Genomic DNA, 27,176 nt, shown 5'->3' with positions numbered 1-27,176 from the left:
ATATTACTTTCTCTTACTTCAAGGTAATTTGTTCATAGGCTCAATTTTGAATTTCGTAAGGATTTGATATCAAGATTGTTCACTTAATTCAGAAACTTGAGCAATTCATTCACAGTCTGAACTGGAATACCATTTTTTTTTGTAGAACATTATTTACTGCTTATTAATGTAAATTTCTTAAGGTAAATTTGAAATCATTTTTTTGTTCTCTGCAGGAACTTCGGCTGGTGCAGAATTAACGTTATCCTGTGGCAGTACAGCCCTAGCTACACCTACTGTACCTTCCACTAGTTTGCCTGATTGCTCAAGAACCGATGTCACAACAAAAATGAAATCAACACCAACTGTCACTTCTACAAACCCTTACATTGGTTCAGAAGTTCCCAATCAATCTTTGCTAAGTACAAAATAAGAAACAATGACCATCATGACAACTCCAAATGTTGTCACAAAGGAAAGCACAACAACACCACATTTCACTTCTACAAAATCTGACATTAGTTCAGAAGCTTCGATTATATCGATGCAAAGCACCAATGTAGAAACAATGACAATTCCAACTGTTGTTGCAACATATAGTGTCATTAAAGATTCACATACGACTAGCATTATACCACATTCTATTGGTACTAACACTGACATTACGAGTGTTAGAAAAAGTGAAGTTACACCACTAACAATCAATGAAGTAAATGCTACTGCAAAAACAACTACAGTATCAAATTTAACAACAAATAATGAAATAACAATACCAAATGGCAACACAACAAAAAGGTCAACATCTAGGATATCAAGTTCAACAGAAATAAACAATTCACAAACTACTTCGGAAACAGTGACCTACACTTCAACAGAACCATTCTATGTTTCTCTAGGATGGACATCAACGCTTCAAAACTTTACTGTGACAAGATCTTTTACTCCAATATCTTCAGAAAGTGATAGTTCTCAAAAGACACATTCAACTGAAATTGAACTAAGAACATACACAAATGTAACCGTTTCAGTTGACAAATCTTCACCAAATAACATCCGTCGTAAGTAGCCATGTTGAACGTTTAAATTGATGGTGTTTTCCTAATATATTTCTTTTAGTTTTATCTTTGAAAACAGTCTATATAATCCGAACTTCTTTTACCAAGAGAACGTTTTTTTCCTTAAGACATGATACTTGTGACAATTCTATGTTATTTGACTGGTTGCGCATTATCAAAACAAGGCGATATGGTATGATTGCCAATGAGTATAATTATACACAAAAGTCTAAATGGTGTGGGTTCAAGCAACTATTGTTCTTCAACAATAAACAAAACGCATCACATAATTAGTTTTACAAAGCCCAGTCATGACAAACATGAAAGAATTTCAGTTTTTAAACCAGGGACTTGATTTATAACAAAACAATTCACGATAACAAATTTGACCGACATCTATGACCGACAACCAATTTATTACTCAACCTTAGACGACATTGGTGTAACATCACAACAGAAGAACAAACTGTACAATTTAAAATGAATTAGCTTTCTCGTTTTTTTTATTTCATATAGATTAGACCGTTGGTTTTCCCGTTTGAATGGTTTTACACTAGTAATTTGGGGGCCCTTTATAGCTTGTTGTTCGGTGTGAGCCAAGGCTCCGTGTTGAAGGCCGTACATTGACCTATAATGGTTTACTTTTTTTAAATTGTTATTTAGATGGAGAGTTGTCTCATTGGCACTCACACCACATCTTCCTATATTTAGCTCAATAGATTTTGACGAAGCACAACACCAATACTCATAAAGACAAAAGACAAATGGTACCGATCTAAGAGTACCCGCACTTACACGACGGGTGCCACATGTGGAGCAGGATCTGCTTACCCTTCCGGAGCACCTGAGATCACCCCTAGTTTTTGGTGGGGTTCGTGTTGTTTATTCTTTAGTTTTCTATGTTGTGTCATGTGTACTATTGTTTTTCTGTTTGTCTTTTTTCTTTTTTAGCCATGGTGTTGTCAGTTTGTTTTAGATTTATGAGTTTGACTGTCCCTTTGGTATCTTTCGTCCCTCTTTTACTGAAAGCTAGTTCAAAACTAATTGCAACTAATGAATAAATCATGTTCCCCTAGACTATATCTTTTATTACAAACAAAATTTGCTGATAATGAAAACGTTCTACTATAGACAATCTTAAGAAAAAAAATTTCAGTTCAAATGCCAAAAAAAAACACTCTTTCTTCGTTTATAACAAAAGAACTGGACATCTCTAAATATTGTACTTTTCAAGACGGGTCAAACCGTTTCAACTTTTAATTTTTATCTGTTCTCATTTAATTTCAGCTTTGATCATTGGATTCTCCATTGCAGTAATTGTAATATGTATCATGGTGATGTTGTTTATCGTATACAGATATAAAAGAAAAGGAAAGTGTTGTAAGGTAGGTAATAGAAACCTTAGAGAAAGAAAGAAAAGATACAAAGGATCAACTAAAAAAAAAAACAATAAAAAAAGAAAAAAAACGCAACACCATAACCAAAATGAAAAATGACTAAAAGACATAAAAATAAAGGAAAAGTAAATGAGAAAGCATGTAGTACAAAGTTGGTCCCTAAATTAATTGCAACAGAAAGTTCGACAGTTTCTGCCAAACAATTGCCGCCTGTCCTGCACACATACGTTGAAGGACCATATCAGTTGGCTTTGTATTATGATGATAGTGAATTGTTGAACACGCTACTAATGTTAACTGGAGAAATCTTCAAATTCATAAACCATCGGCACTATTAAATTCCCTAACCATAAACTTGACTGCATGCAAAAGATTGAAATAAAAAAGTAAAAAAAAACCATCAGAATGTAGAAACTCAACTTAATCTGAATAAATATAATCTATGTTATTTCATAAGATCCTGTGTTCAATCCAGAACCGGGTCATATCAACGACGTGAAAACTTCTAGTCAGCTCAGAGTGAAAATAAAGTGTCTGTGTAGGGTAGTTCATCTCTCTGCTGACTTTAACTTTGTTAACTTAAAGTAGTATATTAGAAATCTGGATCAGCGGTTCAGGGTTCATCCTCGTATAACCTAAACATTTTCTCGATCCGTTGCGTGTGACATTTTGTCCTTGCGAGGAAAAGATTAAAAACGGTATTTTTTTATTGATTGAAAATCAGTTTACGAATTTACCATCCAATCTTTCTTTTTGATTTAATTGACATTTATATTCTCGTTTTAATAATACATTCATCATAGATACCATGATACAAATTTTATATTTGCGCCAGACGCGCATTTTTTCTACAAAAGACTCATCAGTGACGCTCGAATAAAAATATATATTAAAAAGACCAAATAAAGTACCAAGTTGAAGAGCATTGAGGATCAAAAATATTCCTAAAAGTTTTGCCAAATACAGCTGAGGTAATATATTCCTCTATTCTAATACGTTTATTGTTAAATGTTTGCAATTTCATCTTGAGGGTTTATTTATTTAAATACATTTTATAATATTCCTTCTTTTTCCTTTCTGTGTTGCAATACTAAATAAGGTCGAAAACTAACGTTAAATATTTTTGTTTTTCTTAGTTTTCTTCAAGAACCAATGATGACGATTGTACAATACACCAAATGACAATTATTTAGACATTGGAGATATACTTCATATTCTGCCTTTAATGCATTGCTTATTACTATCCAACATCAACAAACTTTTATACATAGAGAACCATATAAAGAACATTGAAAATTAAGAGAACGAATCCTGATTAGATGATGCTAAAATATTTCAAGCAACAACATCAAGAAGCAAAGTGTTGATACAGATACAAACAATAAGAAGAAGAGGAAGCATTACAACAAATATTCAAATACAATGAAGGAGGGTTAACTGGAGTAAAAACCAAAACCAAGCTTTTTTTAAACTAGTTCTTTTTCTTCTGACATCAACAACTAAGTTTATTGGGATAAAAAATTGTTTTATAGATTTAAAGGTCATTGTGAGAAATCCATGGAAATCAGTAATTCATTTCGAATCTTCAAACATTCGATATAATAACGTATCTTGAAACGTACGGTATATATAAATAAATTAAAATTGGTCAATTATTTAAAATACACTCATGATATACTATCTTTATATGCATGCACGCTAACATAGCACTTGGATGCGCTTTTTATGAGACAAAAATAAACGTAAATGGAAGAAGTTAATCAGTTCTTTATATTATATATAGTTCAAAAACAGCCCTTTATACAAAATTGGTTACTATTTAAATTCAATATAAAAGTGAAATTCATAACACAATATGATGATACACGTTTCATGAAGTTAAACTTCACATGTTTATTCATTTTATAACCTCTAGCATAACTCATGCATCATGTGCATGATTCTCCAGAGGTATTACTCAATTTATTTTACGTGACTGGGCGGAGTTTATCCAGTTCGCTCATAATAAACCAGTCCATCTATAGGTAGGTGTTTTAGGATACACTCATCAATGCATTGTCAAGTCATTCTTTTGTAAATTCATTTGAGGTCACTGATAGGTGATTAGAAATCAGTAATAATTATAACGGCAATCATCGTAATCACACACATTTTCAAATCGACTGTCCTCATGCAAATTAAAACGTAAGCTCCGCCCGATCAGTTGAAATAACATTGGTAATAACGCATGGATACAATTAGTATCATACGCGCGTATATAAGCGTATAATGTAACAAATAAAACTGTGAACGAGTTTTCAGGATTCCAAAAATAAATCTAATTATTTGATATAATTTTTATACTGTTTAAGAAAATGTGAAAAGTAAAATCACAAAAACATGAAAAATACTGCACTCCGAGGAAAATTCAAAACGGAAATTTTAATCAAATGGCAGAATTTAAAGCTCAAACACATCATACGTATGGATAACATTTGTTATATTCCGGACTTAGTGATGTGCACGTAACTATTCCTATGTTCAATTCGGGAAATTTGTTGACGTAATTACAGTTGGGTAAAAAGATATCACACATATGGTCTGCCGTTTCATTGAAATAAACCGAGATATGTCAACTTTTCCCCCAAAATATCTATCAAATTTCTGTAATAAAAAACAGATATGTGTTTGATCTTTTATCTTAATTCAAGAAGATTGAATTTGAGACCTGTGTCAATTATATACACCATTTGAACTTGTTGAAAGGCGATGGAAGATCGAACATACTATCAGTATTAAAAAATTGTCAAATAGAATTTTATGTATTCAGCATCACATAAAGTGAAATACTTTTTGAAAAAAATATATGTTCATCTTACGTTTTGTGTAAGTAACAACCCAACGTTTTTATATTTTGTAGAATAGGTGTCATCATACAAAAAGACGGAATGCACCAAAAGATGTATCAAAAATAATAAATGTATAGAGACTTCAAAGTTATTTTGAAACTACCTATTCTAGAGGTGATTCAGATGTCTGTTTCACCAATGCTGATGGATATGTTGCAATTGACTGCACCATAACCTCGTCCTCGTTTCCTCAAATAAGACCTACTGACTTATAATCGGATTTGTACATACACAAGCAACACGATGTGTTTCACATGTAGAGCAAGATCTGCTTACCCTTGCGGTGTACCTGTGATAATCTCTGATTTTTGGAGGGTTTCGAATTAGTTTAATCTATGGTTTCATATTTTGTGCCTTGAGTACTGTTGATGGTCTTTTAATCGTTTGTCCATTTTTTTTTATCTTGGCATTGTAAGTTTGTTTTCGACTATAAATAATTTTATTCTTCGAATCTCCAACTTTTAAGAAGATTTTATGACAACGTATTTTATAAAGTCGATGCATCTGTTGGTTGACTAGTCCCCTAGGATATCACCAGCCTAGCACCTATTACTTTGATCCTGTTATTTATATTTGCTTTTACAAAATATTAGAAATTATTAAAATTAAGAAATGTATCTCCCTCGTGGAAAGCTCTGATTCCATGCCAGGCTTTGGAAATACATTTAACATGTGTTTTTGCCCTTTTTGGTTTTAACACTCTTTATCTGTTTAATGGGATTTGGATTTTTATATATTTTGTCCTTTATCGTCACTGAAGAAACATTGATTGTCGAAATGGGTATTCGGGAAGTCGGAAAGAAATCCTATGTTTTATATTTGGTTACGGTTAATACTTAAGTATCAGTATGTCTAGATTTAAAGTTTAATCCATATTCAAACTTGAAATTCAACATGGCCAATGTTAAAACATGGCGAAAGTGATGCATTGATGATATCGCGAAAGGAGTTCATGTCAATGATGTCCAACTACTATATACAATTTCCATCTTTAGAAACAAACAGGGTTTTTACATTTAAATCAACGTTGGTATTCTGTCATCTTCTGAACCGAAATGGATATAACATATCTAATAAATTATTTTCTATTTTCAAAACATAATATGTCAAACATTATTGGTTAAAGATAGAACATGACATATGAATATTAATGAGACAATGCTTTATAAATAGTAAGACGGAACCCTTTTACTAGCTATTTTCAATGTTTATGTTTTGAAATAAGTATTTTAGAAATAGATAGCATCTGTGGTGAGTTATATCAATTATTGAACTTTTTAGTTTATTTGCACATTATATATTTTCAATTGTTTTCGTCAAAAACACTATTTTTGAATAAGATTGTTATCTGAATTTCTATTGAATTCATGATAAAGACAAGGATTTACATATGTTGCTTTTAGAATACACATGAATAGTAGGATAACGTTTAAATTTTCAAACAAAAACAATTACATTTAAATTTCTGAAGTAGTTCAACGCATCAGATATACTGTTATTCTTTTAAAATCTTTTCAAATCTTATCTTCTTTTGATAATTATCAAAATACAGATTTATATATATCATTTGTGTATGTTTGTGTCTAATTTTTATTTATGCGTTGAAAGAAATGGATAAACTTTTTGTTGCAGTTTATGGATATTATTTTCTCCTATTCCGAGGTATGTAAAGGAATCATTGAACACATGTGCCAAAAAAAAAAGATTAAAGTTTTCTCATTTCATCATTTGCTGAATTTTAATGCAAATTTATAAGTCCGAGTTAAAAAATAAAACAAATATAAGAATCGTGACTTAATATAAAAAAAGAGAGAAAAAAATACCAAAGGAACAAGCAAAAAGTAAAAAAGAACCAACAACTTCACGGCAAAAAACGAAAAAGAACAAAAGATAAACAACAGTATACAAAGCATAACATATAACACTAGAAACTGACCCATGGATGACCTCATGTGCCCCGAAGTTGAAAGCAGACTGTGCTCAAACTGTGGCAACCGTGATGTTGCTTATATGATAACCTGGTATCAGTCTTATTCAGTAGGTCACATTTGGATAAAAGAGGACGGCATTGTGGATATATTAGGTTAATATGGCAATACTTTTGATTTGGCAACGGTGTAAACACACATCACAGACAATTCCGTTACATTGACAAATTTTGGTGAGCAGCCGAAATAGACTTTGAAAAGTTACGAAACATATTAAACTCTTCAAGATGATATATTTTTGTTCAATCATTTGTAAAAGTGAAATAGTGAAATAATTATTCGCTGTAAGCAGCCTGTATGGATCAATTTTGTCAAAATAAGCAAAAAAAACATTGATACAGTAATATTCCCTTGCAAGTGAATAATTCGACTTCATTAAATCCGTATTCATGTAAACTGCAAATTAAAACGTTAGCTAGAGATTGGTAACACGTGAATTATGTGTGTATATTATTAGTCATGCTAGAAATTTCTTCTTCTGAATTTAGAGAGTCTTATCAACGGAATTTATTCGTAATTCTAATTTAATGTTTAAGAAATAAGCTAAATAGTATACAGTTGTAATAAAAACAATAATACTATACCAGGGGAGAAAGAAATAAAATACACAAACCATTCTAAAACAAAGAGGATCTCAATAATTTTGGACTGTTACTGTTTCTTATTAACACATTGATTTGTGTCCTCAAATTATTGAAAACAATGGTAAACTACTTCTGCCAAATTTAATATGTGTATTAACACAACTTCGATTTCAAGATCATAAAAAGTAAAATAACAAAAATACTGAACCCAGAGGAAAATCTTATCGGAAATTCCATATTCAAATGGCAAAATCAAATGACAAAACACATAAAAGACGAATGGACAAGAACTGTTATATTCCTGAATTGGTACAGACATTTTCAAATGTAGAAGATCCGAATCGAGCCGTTAATGATGCCGGGTTCTCAAAGTTAAAAATAGTTCATCATCACATTTGAAATTACTATAAAATTGATTTGAAGTACAAATAAGTAGCTATATTGATGATGTAGGTGTTTTTTTTTTATTTAGAAATCATGACACTACAACTTCAATCCTATACTGCTTGTTATGGCAGCATTGGACTGGACAATTTTCTTCAACCATCGTGTGCAACAGGAGAGAAAATGGCTGTCGTTGGTCTGCACGCATTGGCCAAAAAAATAAGTACATCATGTCCTTTTGAAATTACCAGATCGAATGTTGCAGCAACAAAAGACACATGCTGTCATTTCGACCAAGTCGATTGTTCTATTCCCCTCGACAATTCCTTATATAGAAACTACTATCAACAGTGTAACGGAAAAGAAGAGTGTATTCGGCAAGTGACATGGGTACCTACAACCTGTAATCAAACTGTGTATCTGGCGAGAACAAATTACATGAAGATGGATTTCTATTGTATTTTCGGTGAGTGACTAAAAGTGGGATCTAAATGTCTTTTGATTTGATGCAAATGTGCAAATATGCTTATGTGAGAGCGCCAAAATTTTATTTATATTTATATAATTCTTGACCCTCCCCCTTCCCATATGTATTGGGTTAATTCTGATGCAGCTTGAAAGAAATACACATACATCTTACAATTTTCTTCTTACCTATGATGGGCATTTGATCACTTATCTATGGTTCACAACAATGAGACAGACACAAAGCAACTCTACTAAATCAAAAATATGTAGAGGTCAACATGCAGTCTTGCATGTTGACCTCTACATATTAATTATAGCCAATTGTGTAAAGATGTAAATATCACTGAAAATACACCTATGTCGTGTAATTGCAGTAATTCAGAATACACCTATGGACCAATTTCCCATGTTATAACAGGAGACCTTAACATCGTTCGCGACCGAGAGTTAAAATCATTCCTCAGTAAAGGACCTAAATATCGTCCCCCGTCAACTATTAACTGGAATGAGTGTCGTAATATCATCAACGACTCACTCCGCGCCTACTGTTTGAAATGGGTAAAACGGGAAAAAGCTGACAAAAAATCTTTGGACTCTTTTTTTAATTCAGTAATGAAGATAGTTGATATTCGAATACAACATTTTAAAGAACATTTTACCCTCAACAAAAACTATAAAAACCCTATTTCGCGTATCAAAAATAAACTAACAGAACTAGCCAAGGAATTTGTTTTTGTCCCGGCTGATAAAGCTGCTAATAATATCATTATTGTTTGACGTAAATTTTATATAGAGGTTCTGCAAAAGGAAATCACGAATTCACCAACATTCCAACTTACTTCATTTTCAGAAAACGACATCTGTAACAAACATAAACTTTTAGCTACTTCTTTACAAGCAGAACCAAACACAATGAAAGTCCCAACTATGTACTGGCTTCCTAAGCTGCACAAAAAACCTTACAAATATAGATTTATTTCATCTTCCAGCCATTGTTCAACTACTAAATTGTCTGTTTTACTTACTAGTACACTTGGTACAATAAAAAACCTGATAATAAATTGTTCAAATAAGGCCTTTGAAAATAGTGGAATTAATTACTTTTGGAGTGTCAAAAACTCGTTGGAAGTACTTGATAAATTGCATGCATATATTGGTGATTTTGAATCTGTTCAAAGTTTTGATTTTTCTACCCTATATACCACTTTGCCTCATATTCTTATTAAGAAAAAATTCACATCCCTAATTAACTGGGCATTTAAAAAGTCGGAATGCGAGAACATATGTTCAAACTCTTTTAGATCATTTTTTAGTAGCAATAAACAAAAGAACTATGTCAATTGGACATGCTTTGATACTATTTATGCACTTGAATTTTTACTTGATAACATTTTTGTTCGCTTTGGAGATTCCGTATATCGTCAAGTTATTGGAATTCCAATGGGGACTAACTGTGCACCACTTATTGCGGACCTGTTTTTGTATTGTTATGAGTTACAATTTATGACTAAAATTAGCAAAGACCCATCAAAACAACATTTGATACAAAAATTTAACAATACTTTTAGATATTTCGATGATATATTGGCTCTAAATAATGACGACTTCAGTATGTATACTAAAGAAATTTATCCTGTAGAACTTACTTTAAATAAAGCTAATGATAACAATGACCACTGCCCTTTCCTCGATCTTGATATCTATATCATAAACGGGAAGCTTAATACTAAAATTTATGATAAAAGAGATGATTTTTCATTTCCTATTGTTAATTATCCATTTTTAGATGGTGACGTTCCCTTGTCACCATCTTATGGTGTTTATATATCTCAACTTGTACGATTCGCTCGTGTATGTAACAATGTATTAGATTTTAGCGAGAGAAATTTATGTATTACTGAAAAATTATTACACCAGGGTTTTCGATATCACAAACTGGTCAAAACATTTACTAAATTTTATCACCGGTATAAGGAAATAATTCGTAAATATAACTCAACATGCAGACATCTTATACGTTCAGGTATTTCACATCCAAAATTTTATGGAAATATTCTTTATAAAGCACAAAAATGTCAGTATTCTCCTCAGAAACTAACAAAACCTTTAAATAGACTTATTAAAAGGGGATATAGTTACGATACTGTTGTCAGGTCATTAAAGATTGCATATTTTGGCTTTAACATTGATTCACTGATAGGGTCTTTGCATCGGAACTAAACACATTTATTTCTAAAAAACAGTTGTTGGCATGACACGGGTTATATTTTTCTCATATATTTTATGAAAGTATGATACTAAACCCCTAACGGGAGGGATTGTACCTGATATTCATAGGATGAAGACATAATCTTTCAATCAGTTTAATTGAGGTCTGGAGCTGGCATGTCAGTTAACTGCTAGTAGTCTGTTGTTATTTATGTATTATTGTCATTTTATTTATTTTCTTTTGTTACATCTTTTGACATCAGACTCGGACTTCTCTTGAACTGAATTTTAATGTGCGTATTGTTATTCTTTTACTTTTCTACATTGGCTAGAGGTATAGGGGGAGGGTTGAGATCTCATAAACATGTTTAACCCCGCCGCAATTTTGCGCCTGTCCCAAGTCAGGAGCCTCTGGCCTTTGTTAGTCTTGTATGATTTTAAATTTTAGTTTCTTGTGTATAATTCGGAGTTTAGTATGACGTCCATTATCACTGTACTATTATGCATATTTTAGGGGCCAGCTGAAGGACACCTACGGGTGCGGGAATTCTCGCTACATTGAAGACCCATTGGTTGCCTTCGGCTGTTGTTTGCTCTATGGTCGGGTGGTTGTCGCTTTGACATATTCACCATTTCCTTTCTCAATTTTATTAAAAAATAGACAGGTGTACCATACAAACAATGCGCCTTAAGTTTAAAAGAGACTTAATTGTATCCGGCTTACTCAAATTATTTCCGTCATCGATTTTCTTTTTCACCTGAAAATTTATAAATCATTATATCAAATTTCTTTTTGACCTTCAGATCAAGGTCAAGACCCTTGTTCAAATTTAAACACGAAAGACAGTAGAGTATTTCTCTGGAACAGTGGATACCCATCATCCTCTTTAACCGGATCTTCAACCTGCACATGCTCAATTGAAGCTTCATGTCACTCTACTGTAATGTTAACAGCAATAGACTTGCGATTAGGTACAAATACAACTTGTGACCAAGGTATAATTATAACAGATGGAAGTACAGTGATTTGGTTTGATTGTCGTGATAACAACGATTACTTACCCGAAACAATATATGTCAGTACCTCTCACTTCATACAGATTCAGATTGTGGATAACTCAGGATTTGCTGATGGATATTATTTCATCTTAATTGAAGGTAGGTAAACAAATAATTTCTGTTTAATTCTTTTGGTTATGAGAAGTTGATCTATAAAAGTAGAAATAAAATAAAGGCTGACTAAAAATGTAGGAAATAAAAAAGAAAATTCAATTATAATAAGTTAAATAACAAGGATAATAAGAATAAATGCTACATAAAAAAATGCACTAACACTTAAATAAAGTTAGGGCATGATCAATGGGCGACATGGAGGTAATTGGAATTATATTCTCCAGCATATTTTGCCCGATTGATGCTATATATAAGTTTGACATACTAGTTCGGTGTGAGCTCCGTGTTGAAGGCCGTACATTGACCTATAATGGTTTACTTTTTTAAAATTGTTATTTGGATGGCGAGTTGTCTCATTGGCACTCACATCACATATTCCTATATCTAATTTAATAATAGTTAACCTTCAGCTTGGCGTTTTAGCTCGTTTATTTTTCTTTTCATTTTTCCTTCTGGCCATACAGTTAAATGTTCTTATTTCTTTACAATGAATAGTTTACCTGGTTTCTTTTAATACATATGAAATAACAAGTTTTAAAATTAAACAACCTCGTTCAAGTTACTTACATGTGATAAGTTTTAACTCCATTATGATACCACAGGAGTTTCAAATGGTGCAGAATTGACATTATCTTGTGGTAGTACTGCTCAAGTCACACCTACTGTACCTAGTTTACCAGTTTGTCCAAGTACCGATGTAACAATACCGCCTGTCACTATTACTGAGGTGTCCATTAGTTCAGATGTATCAATTTCAACTATTCAAAGTACCAACGATGAATCTATGACAAATTCTACTGCTGCTGATATGGACACTTCAACAACTGGCGTCAATGCAGCTGCATCAAATACAGACGTGACGATACCAACAGAAGTTTCTAATTCTCAGGCAACTGTTTCTAAACCAATGACAATGAATTCAACCAATCAGGTACCTGTCTTCTCTTTGAGCTTGTCATCAACAGATATAATTGATAACGGAACCATCACAACGATATCCTCAGTCAGTGAGAGTTTTCAAAAGACGTCTTCTATTGTATCTGAGCAAACAGCACCGAGACATTTAACTTACGAAGAATCGTCGACAAGCAGGTGTAAGTGAAATATTAAATGAACCAACTTAAAAAAACAAAACATACAAGACTAACAACAAAGGCTCCTGACTTGGGATAGGCACACAAATGCGGGGGTTGGGGTTGGGGTAGGGTGAATTATTAGACCTCCTCCTAACCCTCTAGCCAATGTAGGATAACCATACACACAGTGTATCATTCAAATATTTAAAAATTTTGTAATCATGCATCACCGGTCATGCAAATCCACATAAAGTCAAATTAAAAGCATGGTACCTTTGATAACTAATTAGTCCGATACATCCCCTCAGCAACACAAAGCACAAGACTTAATATTCAGTATATTTTTGTTAAGAATTGATGTTTTCAGTTGTTTGTATATTCCTATTTGTATTACGTTTGAACTATTTGTGAGCCTAATGCTGTACAATCAGATAACTATATTCTGTAATACATATAAACAAAACAATCAAGTCTGCACAGCATATTGATATGTCACATATGCAAAACCATTTTAACAAATCAATATTCTTTTATATGTTTCATTTAAATGTTTGTCGTTTTTGGGTAGAACATAAAAATTATGAAGACGAGAGTTTTTGAAAATTGACGCGACTACACACCGATGTTAAAACTAGTAAATAGATTAAGAAATGAAAAATCAAGCTATTAAACAAGGGCTAAGGAAATCTCAATAAGTAGTGAGACCCAGTGCCTCGACAAGTAAGCGTCTCCTACCACGTAATAGGTAAAAGTACAGAGCAAGTCAAAAGGTCTAGGATCCCAAATACACGTAGCTAATGAGTTGAGACATGTACATCGTAAAGGTCAACCAATTTGTGATAGTACTATTAAAATGTTTATGTTGTGTCATTTCAGTCGCTCTTTCTCATAACAAACGAGGAATATGTTTCGTGTACAGATGTAGACTGAAAGCAACAGTAGTTTACCGCTGTTCAGTAGTAATTAATCGATTCAACTGAAAAAAAATTTGGTCACAAACCAAAACCCAAGGGAATTTTAAGAAGAAAACAACAGAAAGAAACAAACAACGAACTGCTTCAAAGGCTAACATAATAAAGCGGTCAATTTGATAAAAACTGCCATATTTAAGAGAGAGGCATGATCACAAAAATGGACGGACACGATATTACACAAAGCACAGCCTTCTCTTTTGTATGTCGTTTATACATCTCAATGAATACACAACACTCAAGAACTTTTATCAGTAAACTACTGTTATCTTTATTTATACATACATTGTAAAGTTATCAAAAATAGACAAATAAAACTTATAAGACTACATATTGTATAACACTGCGCTGCCTCCAAAAAGGAAATAATTTTTATTTTTCATTTTTCATATCTTTTCTTCTGGTTTCAGCTTGGATCATAGGATCTTTCATTGCCACGCTTGTGACTCTTGCCATTGTTATATTGTTGATACTCTACACATATAAAATAAAAGGAAGTTGTGGAAAAAAGGAGGTAGATATTTACTACAATAAAGAAATAAAACACCACCAAAGAGGGGCGAAGATGTCAGAGGGACATCTAAATTCATAGATCGAAAATAGACTGACAACGCCATGGCTAAAAATGAAAAAGAAAAACAGACCAATAATATACTAGTACACAAGTCACAAAATAGGGAGCTTAAGAAAACTAAGGTGATCTCAGGTACACCTAAAGGGCAAATCCTGTTCCACATGTGGTACCCGTCGTGTTGCTCATTTTATTACAAATCTGGTAAAGTCGGTAAAATCATTAGTTACAATGATCTGAACGAGAGAAAAGTTTATATCCAATATACTGTACACTATCTTTAAATAATAATAAATACGAATCACATATGATTTTTATTTGTTTCAAAATATATTTTAGAATTTAAAACATCCTTCTGATTTTTTATTTTTTGCATCTTATAACATATTAATCTATTGTAATATAAATTCATAATATCTAATAACATTTGTAGATTTAGCTAACAAGGTTCTTATATTTGTATAAAATAACATTTGTTTATAGTGGAAAGTTTTTTTAACGTTAAATAAGCTACAATTAAAAATTGCTTCCTAGTCCCTCTCTGTGATTACCTGTAGAGAATTTGGTTCATTTCCCAATCAATCTATCATGAAGGGAAGATAAATAATACGAAATTCAATCAAAGTCTTTTTTAAAAATGACGAACGGTTCTTTATATTGGTAAGTAATCATTTTAAACGTTTCAAATTTATGAAATTATATTCGTACATCAATGTTTTTGATACACCAATAACAAAAACTGACATATATTGAATTGATACATTGATACATCAGAAACCTAAACTTAATTATAAAATAATGAACCTGTTAAAGGTAGACAATATTCGCATAACTTTTTCGAATTGGCACATAATAGAACGGAATGTCACTCTTGCATACAAATGGCACATCAATATAATTAATTAACTGTACAATCGCGCTCCACCTTCAATGATGATTCTAAATTATAAATATAACCAAAAGTTGTTAATCTATAGATAGTAAAGACTAATGAATCTAACCCACTGTTAAAATATTTCTTTGCATTTTTTTAAAACTTCGTCAGTAAAATGCTTGAGCCACTTGACTTTCATAGCTCATAATTAACGTTTTTACACAATATTTAAATAAAGTAACTAAAGATTATTCGCTTCTCAAAGTGTAAGACGCAATAAAAATCGTATGCTTACACCATCTTACCCAAAATCATATTTAATTAAGTTCTGAACATTTCGACATTTCTTCGTTAAAACCGGTTTTAAACAAATCACAAGTACGTGTTAAGATCCGACTAAATACCCATATCCCGATATCGTCAGGTTAATTTGCTACATCTTATGAAACCATACACGGTTTTATGGAAGGACACTTTCTGGTTATTGAAGTTGATTCATTGTTTTTGGTTTTTACTATTTAACTTCTATTATTTATACTGTATATCATGTAAAAAAAATTAACATGTGATAAACAAACAATTATCTATATCTATCTTAAGTGTCGTTGCTATATATTTTCTATCCATTTTGTCAGCTCATTAAATAGGACAAAGGGAATTTAGTAAGTCATTAAACGAGGTATAAAGATGCATAACAATAAAATATATTATAGAGATTTAAATAGTTTTCGAGCAAGAAAAGGAGGTTTGTGTTATTTGCATGTAAAATTTAACCTAACGATTCCCATACCATAATGTCATCATCTTATTTATAAAGACTGTGATCAGACCCAGCCTTCGGTTTAAACTAGTGTTGTCAACGGTTAACCGGTTAACCGGTTAATCGGTCGAACGACCGAATACCAAAAACACTAACCGGTTAACCGGACCTTTTTCAATTTCGATAGATTTGATATAAATTTGTGTTGAAATTCAAATCATTAAATAGTTATGTTTTATTTAAAAATTGTCGTCGTGGTAATTAGTTTGACAGATCAATTGTCCAGTATATTGATTGCTATTGTTAATCCTAAAAACATAAAATTTATTAGAGTTCGGGGCATGATCTTTAAAAAACATAATTAGTAAACATGTTTTTTTAGCAGTAACTTTAAATCAGTAATAAGATTTAATTTTACTAATTACTTCATTATTTCGTTTTCGATCTAATATTGTGTAAACCTACATTTCAATGTGCAACCTCCGTAGTTAGTCTAACTTTCAATTCAAAAATTGTGAAATGCATACCAATGTGAATGTACTCAATGTATACGTGAAAGTACGAGTAACATTCTTTAAGAAAAAAGCAAACACAGTGAAGAAACAGGTCGTACAGCATGTACAATGACCTATAGTTGTTAATTTCTGTGTCATTTTGGTCTCTTGTGAAGAATTGTCTCATTGGCAATCATACCACATCTTCTTTTTTTATAATTAATCATTTCAAATTGAAACACACCCCATTATTTTCGGAGACAACAAGAGAAAAGGAAAGAATAATATGTTTCAGACATTTCACATATTCAATTCTACGAGATTAAGATTTTTTGGGGGATTTTTAATCTGAAGTTGGTACAAACGCTAAATTTGATACGGTGTATTTGATTATTAAAAGTCAAACTTAGCCAGGAATCCTCACAGACAAGCCTTATAATTCCAAAGGAAAAACTTCAATTCTAAAAGCGTATTTATGATTTTGATGAAAGGTTGTCAAATTGACACTCATACCACATCTTATATCTATGTGTAGGGTTCTATTGATAAGGCTTTCAAACACCAACTTATGTTACTGGTTAACCGGTTAATCGGTCGAACGATTATCCGAGTAACCGGTTAGGCAAAAGTGTACGATTTGACAACACTAGTTTAAACAATTTTTTTTTGTAGACGTCGACAAGTAAAGACGTAGAAGACAATACGTCATGCCATTCTATCTTTGACGATAATTTGAACATCATAAACAGACCTCATGCTCGACAACTGCCACCTTTAAAGCACTCTCTTCATGAACCACCTAAACAACTAACTGAAGAAAATGAACCAATAGAAGAAATAATGAAAACGCAAAAGACAAACCCTCGATTGGCAAACAAACAAAAACAAGTACCTCAGAAGCAAAACGAAGGAGCAGGAATAATTAATGAAAACAGTGTCAAACAAAAGAAAAAGAGGAGGAAACTAAAGAAATTGTATAATAAAATAAAGGACAGTACACTTGTTGAGTATAAGTTAAAGCCAAGATCTTATTGAAAGAGTACATTTTCTCCTTTCATCAAGAAATTTTTGGCGGATGTTTATTGTGAGTCAAAGATATAAATAACCATGAACATACAGCATAGGTATAGATGATCCTCATTGTAACTATTGTAGATGATAGGACATTTGGTGATATCTTCAAACGTCTGATGTGATGATAATTAGGCACTTCTTATCTTACTCGATTTGTATACCTTTTATATGTTTGATTAATGAATAATAAACCGGACCCATTTTATAACTACTGGTTGATATGAAAAAATACAATTGTTTTAAAATGTTCCATGTTTATTATATTTTACTTTTATATGCATATGTGTTCAAACTCTGTTTATATGCAGCGATAGATAGGATATATTAAATGAATTCATAAGACTTTTTCCTCCTTGTAAATGTCAGGACCAGAAATTGATTCAATAGAAAATATAAGACAATAGTCTTTTCCTTCCTTAAAGTCATGACAAGAACCATGAACGGGTTGAAAAAAAAATTATTCCATAGACCTTAGTTTGTCTAACTAAAAGTAATTATTAACTTAGATGTGTTTGGCACACTATTTAGAATGTTTGGTTTTAAAGACTCAAAGTCAAGCTAAATTTTAAGAATCCAACTCATATAACTGATTTATTATACAGGAAAGATATCCACTATGAAACTCCAAAACATGACCAGTTTGATGATCAATATATCAATATTGATTTACAGTAATTCAAAGTATTATTCCGAATCTTATTAACGAATAATATGTACCAATTGTCATAACTACAATCCAGTCCTATTTTTCCCGAATGCGACCTATAGAATTAGACTTAATACCAGATGTGTACTAATATAAGAACAAGTGTAGAGACGGATCTGCTTACCTCTAGTTTTTGTTGATTTCGTGTTGCTCAGTCTATAGTTTATATGTTGTGTTTCGTATACTGTTGTTTGTTTTTTGTTTTTGTTAATTTTAGCGCTGTCAGTTTATTTTCGATATATTAGTTTGAATGTCACTTTGGTACCTTTGATAACTATTTACACCACTGGGTCGATGCCACTGCTGGTGGACGTTTCGTCCAAGAGGGTATCAGCAGCCCAGTAGTCAACACTTCGGTGTTGACATGAATATCAATAATGTGGTAATTTTTTTTATAAATTTTCTGTGTACAAAACTGCGAAAAAACTAAGGATTTTCTTATCCCAGGCATAGATTACCTTAGCAACTTTTTGAAATTTTGGATCCTCAATGCTCTTCAACTTTGTACTTGTTTGGATTTATAAATATTTTGATATAAGCGACACTGATAAGTCTTATGTAGACGAAACGCGCGTCTGACGTACTAAATTATAATCCTGGTACCTTTGATAACTAGTTGGTACATTTAGTGTCTATTTTCCGGAATTGAGAAGAAACATATATTTTGAACTAACTTATCTTAATTAAGAAGATGTGGTATAATTGTCAATGAAAAACTCGCCACCAGAGACCAAATGATATAGAAGTCAATAACTATATGTTCCGATAATTCATATTTTTTATATGAATTGTGCAGGATTTTTCTCAATATTGCAAAAATTTAAATCGCATCTAAGTCTAAAATGAAAAATCGCAATATCAAATGCACGCAATAATTTCTGAATTTACAGTATTTATTTCAAAATTTATTTCGTTAAACATCATAACAACTTATAACATCATTGAGAAATACAAATCAATAGAATAACTGTCGACATTCAGTTTTCATTTGGTTATGATATGATTAGACAGTCTTATTTCTAGAAAATTGGTTTATTTGAAACGGTTATACTTACACATGCCTAAGGTATGAATACAATACATTTCGGTGCATTTGATCGATATCTTATGCTATGTAACATTTAAACCAAAAAATCATAATCCAATAAATACGATTTCACAGTATGTTGTATATTTAGACAACAAAAAGTTACCGATGTTAAAATCTCATAGATAAAAAAAAAAATTAAGGTAAGAAATAAATATTGATATTTACCGGGTTTGTAATAATTTGAGCAACACGACGGATGCCATATGTGGAACACGATCTGATTACCCGTCTTGAGTACCTGGGATCACCCTCAGTTTTTGGTAGGGTTCGTGATGAAGTAGTTTGTAAACATCGACAGGATAAACGTGTCCTGCTATGGATGCATTTACCCAGGATAATATTTTCTGATAAATCTTATTCTATTGAAAAATTCAATATTGAGAAGTCATCACTTCCATGGTTTATTCACTTAATGTTAAAGTTTCAAAGAGCTCCCAGCTGTGTGGAAACATTATTCAGATAGGTGTTTAAATTTCAATTGTATATATGATAAAGACAAACATCAGTTAACAATCAGTTGTTATATGAGACAATTGGATGATATGATTAGATTTAAAATTTCAACCTGAATCAGCAGTCATCATTCATTCTTGGCTCCTTTAACGAATACATTTGAACCATTTTTTCAACCCTGTTTCTTTTGTGCAATTAAAAAATGCAGAATCAGGTATATTTCATTTATGTTTGTATACAGTACAACTGTTGACAGAAATGTCTAAACCAAGGTTGGGAGTTTGTGGTTATTTTTTACTTTTATTTCAAGGTATGTAAGAAAACAATTGCAAACAATTCCATTAATTAAAACAAAAAGATAAACAAAAAGATATTTACCATCATATTATTTTTTTTCGTTGCTTAACGTCATTGTAAATCATATTTAAAAATCCTAGTTAAATACATAAAAAACTGTTGACAAAAAAAATAAATAATTGAAAACTATTTGAAATCTCTCAATCCTTTTAGAATTGAAAGATAGTTAACATAGTTTTCAACACCCCGAAAGTAATCGTATATATTTCCTCAACGAATTATGAAGAAGTTTAATGCATATATACATAATTATATTGGCATGTATACAGCATAGCGGATAGTTACTTCTATGTAAGAAGAAAGGCGTTGCCATCTGGAAAAAATATTTCGAAGAGTGTCGATACGAGGCATGGTTAACACAAATGATTTAATATTTTTTTCATACTGAGATCAATATTAGGAAAGTTGAAATAAATAAAAAAATAATGAAATTAAACATAAGCAGATAAATAGATATACTTTAAACATCTGTTCAAAATATCCGTCAAATTGTGCCTGAGACTTTTTCCGGAGATATCTATTTGTTGACCAATTATTTTAGATTAGTGTAGGTTTGAATTGATATGTTTAATGGCGACAAACAAAAAAAGACGAAAAGTAAAAATGAAAACCTACCAATATTCACAGAAAATAAGAATAAAAACAACAAATCATACAAAAACATGCAGTGAGCACATGCGCGTTCGAAGGGTATGATTTTTGTTTTTGTCACGAAGAAATATTTTACGTGGCATGTGAAAATTCGCTGATTTTTTAGGTTGTCACGATTGCCAATCCTTACACCCCTCGGTGTGTTCTACGAAAAATATAACCTTAAAATATGCACTATCTATAACTTAAATTGGTTATCTAATTGTTTTCCCTGCCAAAAACAATCTTTAAAAAAAGTGAAAGGATGACTTTTAAATTAATTTTAAATAAACATACACGAGTCTTGTTTTCATATAAATCGTTTATATTTAGGTATTTTGACAATACAACTCAGATATTATACTGAATGTTATGGAAACACTGGGCTGCAAAATCTTCAACCTACTTGTACGATTGGAGAGAAAATAGCAGTCGTTGGTGTGTATGCCTTTGCGAAAGAATTGAGTACATCATGTCCAACAGAGATCACCATATTTAATGCTGCAGTAACACCAGATTCCTGCTGTCAATACGATTCAGACGATTGTTATATATTTTATGTTGGATCGACGTACAGAAGTTACTACCAACTATGTAACGGAAACGCTTACTGTGACATACAAGTAGCGTCAGTTACTACAACATGTAATCAGTTTGTGTATTTAGCCAACACTAATTATATGACGATATATTACTACTGTATTTCTGGTGAGTAAAACCATGTAGAATATAAATTTCTTCAATAGATTTAGGTAGCTATACTTATCCAATTCCAAATATTGGTTAAGAAATCAATGTTGAGTGTCCTAACACATTGTTTCCTTGAATTTGTCAATGCAGAAGATAATCGTTACTACTCTTCCATATCGCTAGAAATGTAGCCGTTGTGAGAATAGCCGAGTGATAGTGCGGTCGAAAGTACTTGATTTGTATTTTTAACTGATAAATGTCAATTAATGGTTTCGGGAAAATTAACAATCAAATTGAATATTGCTTGGTCACAGTTGACATTTTCATACCCTTTTTTCGATATCATATAATAAAATAAATGTACATTATTGTCATGGGTACAAAGAGAATCCTATATCATTGTTTTATCTTTTCGATATCAAATATTTTGAGGAACTGATTAAATATGTAAACACATATCTGACAAACAATTAAGCTTAATTTGTCAGCAGACAATTAAAAACCATTGACGTTTTCGATCTGAATTTATCATCCTTCTCCTCGTTTCATTATTGGAATTATGTATATTTTGCTGTTTGCTTTTCAGATCAAGGTCTGGATCCTTGCACGAATTTAAATACAAAAGACAGCGTAGTTTTCCTCTGGAACTCTGCATACCCATTACCTTTATCAGGTACTTCAACCTGCACATGCTCTGTTGAAGCATCATGTGCCTCTAGAATAAGATTAAAAGCTATAGATCTTAGACTTGGTACCACCACAAGTTGTGATCAAAGCATTACAATAACAGATGGAAGCACAGTAATGGTATTTGATTGTAGTGATAACAATGATTACATACCTACAACATTATATACCAGTACCTCTCATTTCATACAGATACAGGTTGTTGATAACTTATGGTGGTCGATTGATGGATATTATTTTATCTTGCTTGAAGGTAAATTGCATATTAACTATCAATCATATGTTTTCACGGATACGTTATTCTAATGCAATTTGTATGTAACAATTTTTTCATTGGCTAAAAGTTGCCGTCAAATCCACAGTTGACCAGACGTAACTAAGGAAGGACAACCATTTTGAAATGATTGAATCAACAAATGTTCGATTTCTACTATATAATCGAAAATAAAACAACACCTACCTCGAATTCGCCGTTTAAATGTTATTTTATCCGAATTTGAAGCGTACAGGTAACGTAATAACCTCCAGTTTGTAAGTTTTCATTTGTATGACGTCACATTTACCCATGACGTCTTGGCGCCAAAATCATTCATGAAGTTTCGCGGATTTTTTTTTATTTGTCAAATTAAGACATTTTTCCAATTTCTTTTTGAAATGCATTAGAATCGGAATAACAGTACTGTAGTTGAAGAGTTGCCACCGTCAATTTTGATTTGACGGTCGCAAATCTCCGTTTTACTGTCTCCGCTACGCGTCGCCAGTAAAACTGCATTTGCGACCGTCAAATCTACAATTGACGGTGGCAACTCTTCACTTACAGTACTGTTATTCCTTAGTTTGTTGAAGTATATTGATAAGGCTTACAGAATAGTGGAGATATAAGCAGTTGTAAAACATCATTAGTCATACGCGAGAAAACAACACTATGACTAAAGAAGGTGGAAGAGAAATACACCAACAAGAAACCGAGAGACAGCACTGTTATTTTCCTTCAATTTTTTTCTTTCCACTAAACGGTTATGTTTCCTTCTTCGATTTATAACAAGAAAATATTTGAATTCAAGAAAATCGATAAGAAATGCAAGATGAAAACTAAGTAAATAGTTATCAATGGTACCAGGATTATAATTGAGTACGCCAGACGCGCGTTTCGTCTACATATCACTCATTAGTGACGCTCATATCAAAATAGTTATAAAGCAAAACAAGTACAAAGTTGAAGATCACCTAGGACCCAAAATTCCAAAAAGTTGTGCCAAATACGACTAAGCTAATTTATTCCTAAGATGTATTGATTATGGTTAGCTATGCATGCATGGCTAAGGTTTGATAGATAATACATAGTGAAATAGCAGTGCAGGTACAATTAAATTTAGCCGTGCGCGTATGGTTGGCCCTATTTAGTTGGGTAAGTTTTGATTATTCATTTCTAGTCAACTGTTTCCTAATTCGACATTATTCCCGATTCAAGTTATTCCTTGCTTTATGAAATTTCTTAACTTTCGTTCTTGTTAATTTGTGTTTATGGGGATTTGTATCATAAAAAGGAAGCTCTTTTGAAATAATTTCATTTCGATCATAAGTTTAAATCATTCTTATATTCAACACAGGAATTTCATCCGGCGCAGAACTAACATTATCTTGTGGAAGTACAGCCAGAAATACACCTACAGTACCTTTTACTAGTTTACCGGACTGTCATAACACGGATGCCACAACAGTTAGTACAACGACGCCAATCGTCACAACAGTTAGTACAACGACGCCAATCGTCACGACAGACAGTCAAACGACGCCAATCATCACCTCAGACAGTACAACGATGTCAATCGTCACAACAGACATCCAAACGAAGCAAATCGTCACAACAGACATCACAACGACGTCAATCGTCACAACGGACAGTACAACTACGCCAATCGTCACTACTACCAAGCAAAATTTAGCCTCATCTGGATTTACCTCAACAGAAAAAGACACGATTGCTAACCGAACTTTAACAACAATATCATCAGTCAGTGAGAGTATCACAGAGACTTCTTCTATTGCACCTAAGCAAACAACGGCAAAAAATGTGACAATTACTGAAGAACAATCGTCTCCAACTACAAACGTGTGTTAGTATTAATAGAAAGAAGCAATATGAGTTCATATCTGAGAAATAAGAGGCGACAGAGGTCATGTAAATCCTTTTGCAGTCAAAATGTCAAAATTAGAAATATAAATTACTAGTAAATTTACAGATAGGACGACTATTAGTCATCTTACTACCTAAGAACGCAAACAAACAAAAAACCGATATTTGGAGGTTTCGTTAATCGAAGTTTATCTGTTTCTAGATTCCATGGTTCTGCAATCTGTCGTTGAAATGGATTCAAACAAATATTTTATTACGGTGTTACCTTTGTTTGCTTAATTTTCGAGTTCGAATTGGATAATTTAACGAATTGTTCACAAACAAAATCAATTGATATAATCATCTTTTGATTTTGATTACCGGTAATTGATTGATGGTGCCTGTATCTATATAAAGAAAGTATAGTGTAATTTTTTTCTATCCTCTGATATACTTTTTTCATTGATAACGAATGTTTCTCCGCTTTTTTGTTTTTTATGGCCATTTCAGGAATTTTAAAGGAAAATTTTAACGTTTTTATGATTATTTAGTGTGATATCATCTGTTTACTGTCTTCAATAACTACTACTCGTAAATTACTTTGAGTGTCACTCGTGATTTGACTCGAATGATATCTCATAATACATGTATTTATACCAACAAAAATAATTCGAAGATGCCTTATATTGTAAATTTCGGTTATTTTCAGATTCATATTCATTTAATGGAAGTTTCAGTACAGAATACTAAAAGAGCGTGCATATCAATTACTTCACATCTTTTATTCAAATATGCTCTCTCAGTCTATTTGGAAATTAAAAGAAATTCGAAAGTTATTCCGAGAAAACGTTAAAACATTTGTTTTGGGAGGGTGTATTTGACGCTATTACATATTTTAAATTTTTGTTTCTTTAAAAATGTTCACAGATTTTCAGTTTACAGTATAGTATCATTAACTTGATTCTTCTTTGTTTCTCGACGCTTTGTTCGGGTAACACTTGATTCAAAGGATCAAACAAAGCATTTGTTATCTTCAAACCTAAGATTTAACTGTATACTACTTTTCTAACTGAATTGTTTAATGGAAAGAAAATAAGTAAACTCATTATAGATAATAGGCTTAACATTTTGTATGCAACACGTGCGTTTTGTTTACAAGTGACGCTTGGATAAAAAAATAAAAAGGCTAAATTCATGAAGTGTATAAAAATGTAGAAGAACCTACCGAATCTAACCTGTCAATCTATCAAAAAAAGTGTGCACCAAAACTATTTTTAGCGATTTTTTTCTATAAATCAGCTAAACTTACATTGAGTTGCAGGGTTCTAAGGACAACTTAATTAAAAATTACGACGATTACTGTATTTGGAATTCATCTTTTGTTTGTTTTGGTTTCAGTTTTGATCATTGGAGTTACCGCTACAATTATTTTAACGTGTGCATTGGTTATATCGCTCATGGTCTACAGATATAAGATAAAAGAAAAGTGTCGAAAAAAGAAGGTTGGTATAAACAATACTTGAGAAAATAAAAATAAAAACCAATTCAAACAACAAAAAGATTATTTTCAAAGGCAATGACAAGAGTATCTCTGTTTTTTTTAAGGTAAATTGAAAAAAAAATGTAAAATATTGAAAAATCTTTCTTGTTTTGGTAGTTTACAGTAATTTACAGTAAGAAATTATTATTTTTTGCAAACTTTTGAGCGCGAAAACAATTATTTTTGTTAATCTTAATTAAATGACGTCTAGTCCAAAATGTCGACATTGTTTACGTTTTCATGAGAAATTATGAATGAAATACATCGAATTAGGAATCTGCATCGGTGGATATGAATTAAAAATTGTTAAACTGTCCTTTTAATTTTATTAAAATATGAGTGAACTTTTGGTGCAGTCTATAAAAATCCCCAAATTAGTTTAGATTATACTGTAAGTAATTTTATGGGCTATTTAGAAGAACTCAATATTAAAAATTCCTTGTTTTTTTTTTTATTTGAAAAAGCAATTTTGCATTCATACCGTGTTTCTAAACGTCATCATCACTGACCCCGAATAGCCTATGTTTTTAAAGTTTCATACCTTATTTACATTTTTTTGTAGGTTTCTTCAATAATTGACGAGGGAGATATTGAAAACATACCTGATCAAATTCCTCCTTTAAATCACTGTTTTACGGAAAGACACCAAAGAACTCTTGATGGAAATGATCATCAGCAAATATAACTTACAGAAAAAAGATCTGTAAATAAACAAATTCCAAAAGAGAAACATAAAATATCATGAGTTGTTGTTGAAAGAGAACATATCAATAGATATAAGAAGATGTGGTATGACTGCCAATGAGACAACTCTCCATCCAAATCACAATTTCTAAAAGTTAATCATTATAGGTCAAAGTACGGTCTTCAACACGGAGCATTGTCTCACACCGAACAGCAAGCTATAAAGGGCCCCAAAAAATTCTAGTGTAAAACCATTCAAATGGTAAAACCTTTACCAAC

At 31.8% G+C, this 27,176-nt stretch overlaps 2 protein-coding genes across 2 annotated transcripts in view; both read left to right on the top strand.

Moving 5' to 3' along the window:
* The window catches only part of LOC139491514 (uncharacterized), a 42,272-nt gene that overhangs the window by 1,499 nt on the left and 13,597 nt on the right, over positions 1–27,176 (top strand). The window lies entirely within an intron of this gene.
* On the top strand, positions 419–26,898 carry LOC139492117 (serine-rich adhesin for platelets-like). Its single transcript, XM_071280257.1, has 11 exons — positions 419–1,037; positions 11,756–12,109; positions 12,727–13,218; positions 14,582–14,685; positions 17,543–17,877; positions 18,547–18,615; positions 21,536–21,888; positions 22,457–22,810; positions 24,168–24,674; positions 26,072–26,175; positions 26,776–26,898. Exons 1-11 carry the CDS (start codon positions 419–421, stop codon positions 26,896–26,898), a joined length of 3,414 nt encoding a protein of 1,137 aa, XP_071136358.1.

Source organism: Mytilus edulis, chromosome 10 (genome assembly GCF_963676685.1).
Source record: "Mytilus edulis chromosome 10, xbMytEdul2.2, whole genome shotgun sequence".
Lineage (NCBI taxonomy): Eukaryota > Metazoa > Mollusca > Bivalvia > Mytilida > Mytilidae > Mytilus > Mytilus edulis.
Note: the sequence above shows the minus strand (reverse complement) of the source record. Positions and strands in the feature narration are given on the sequence as shown.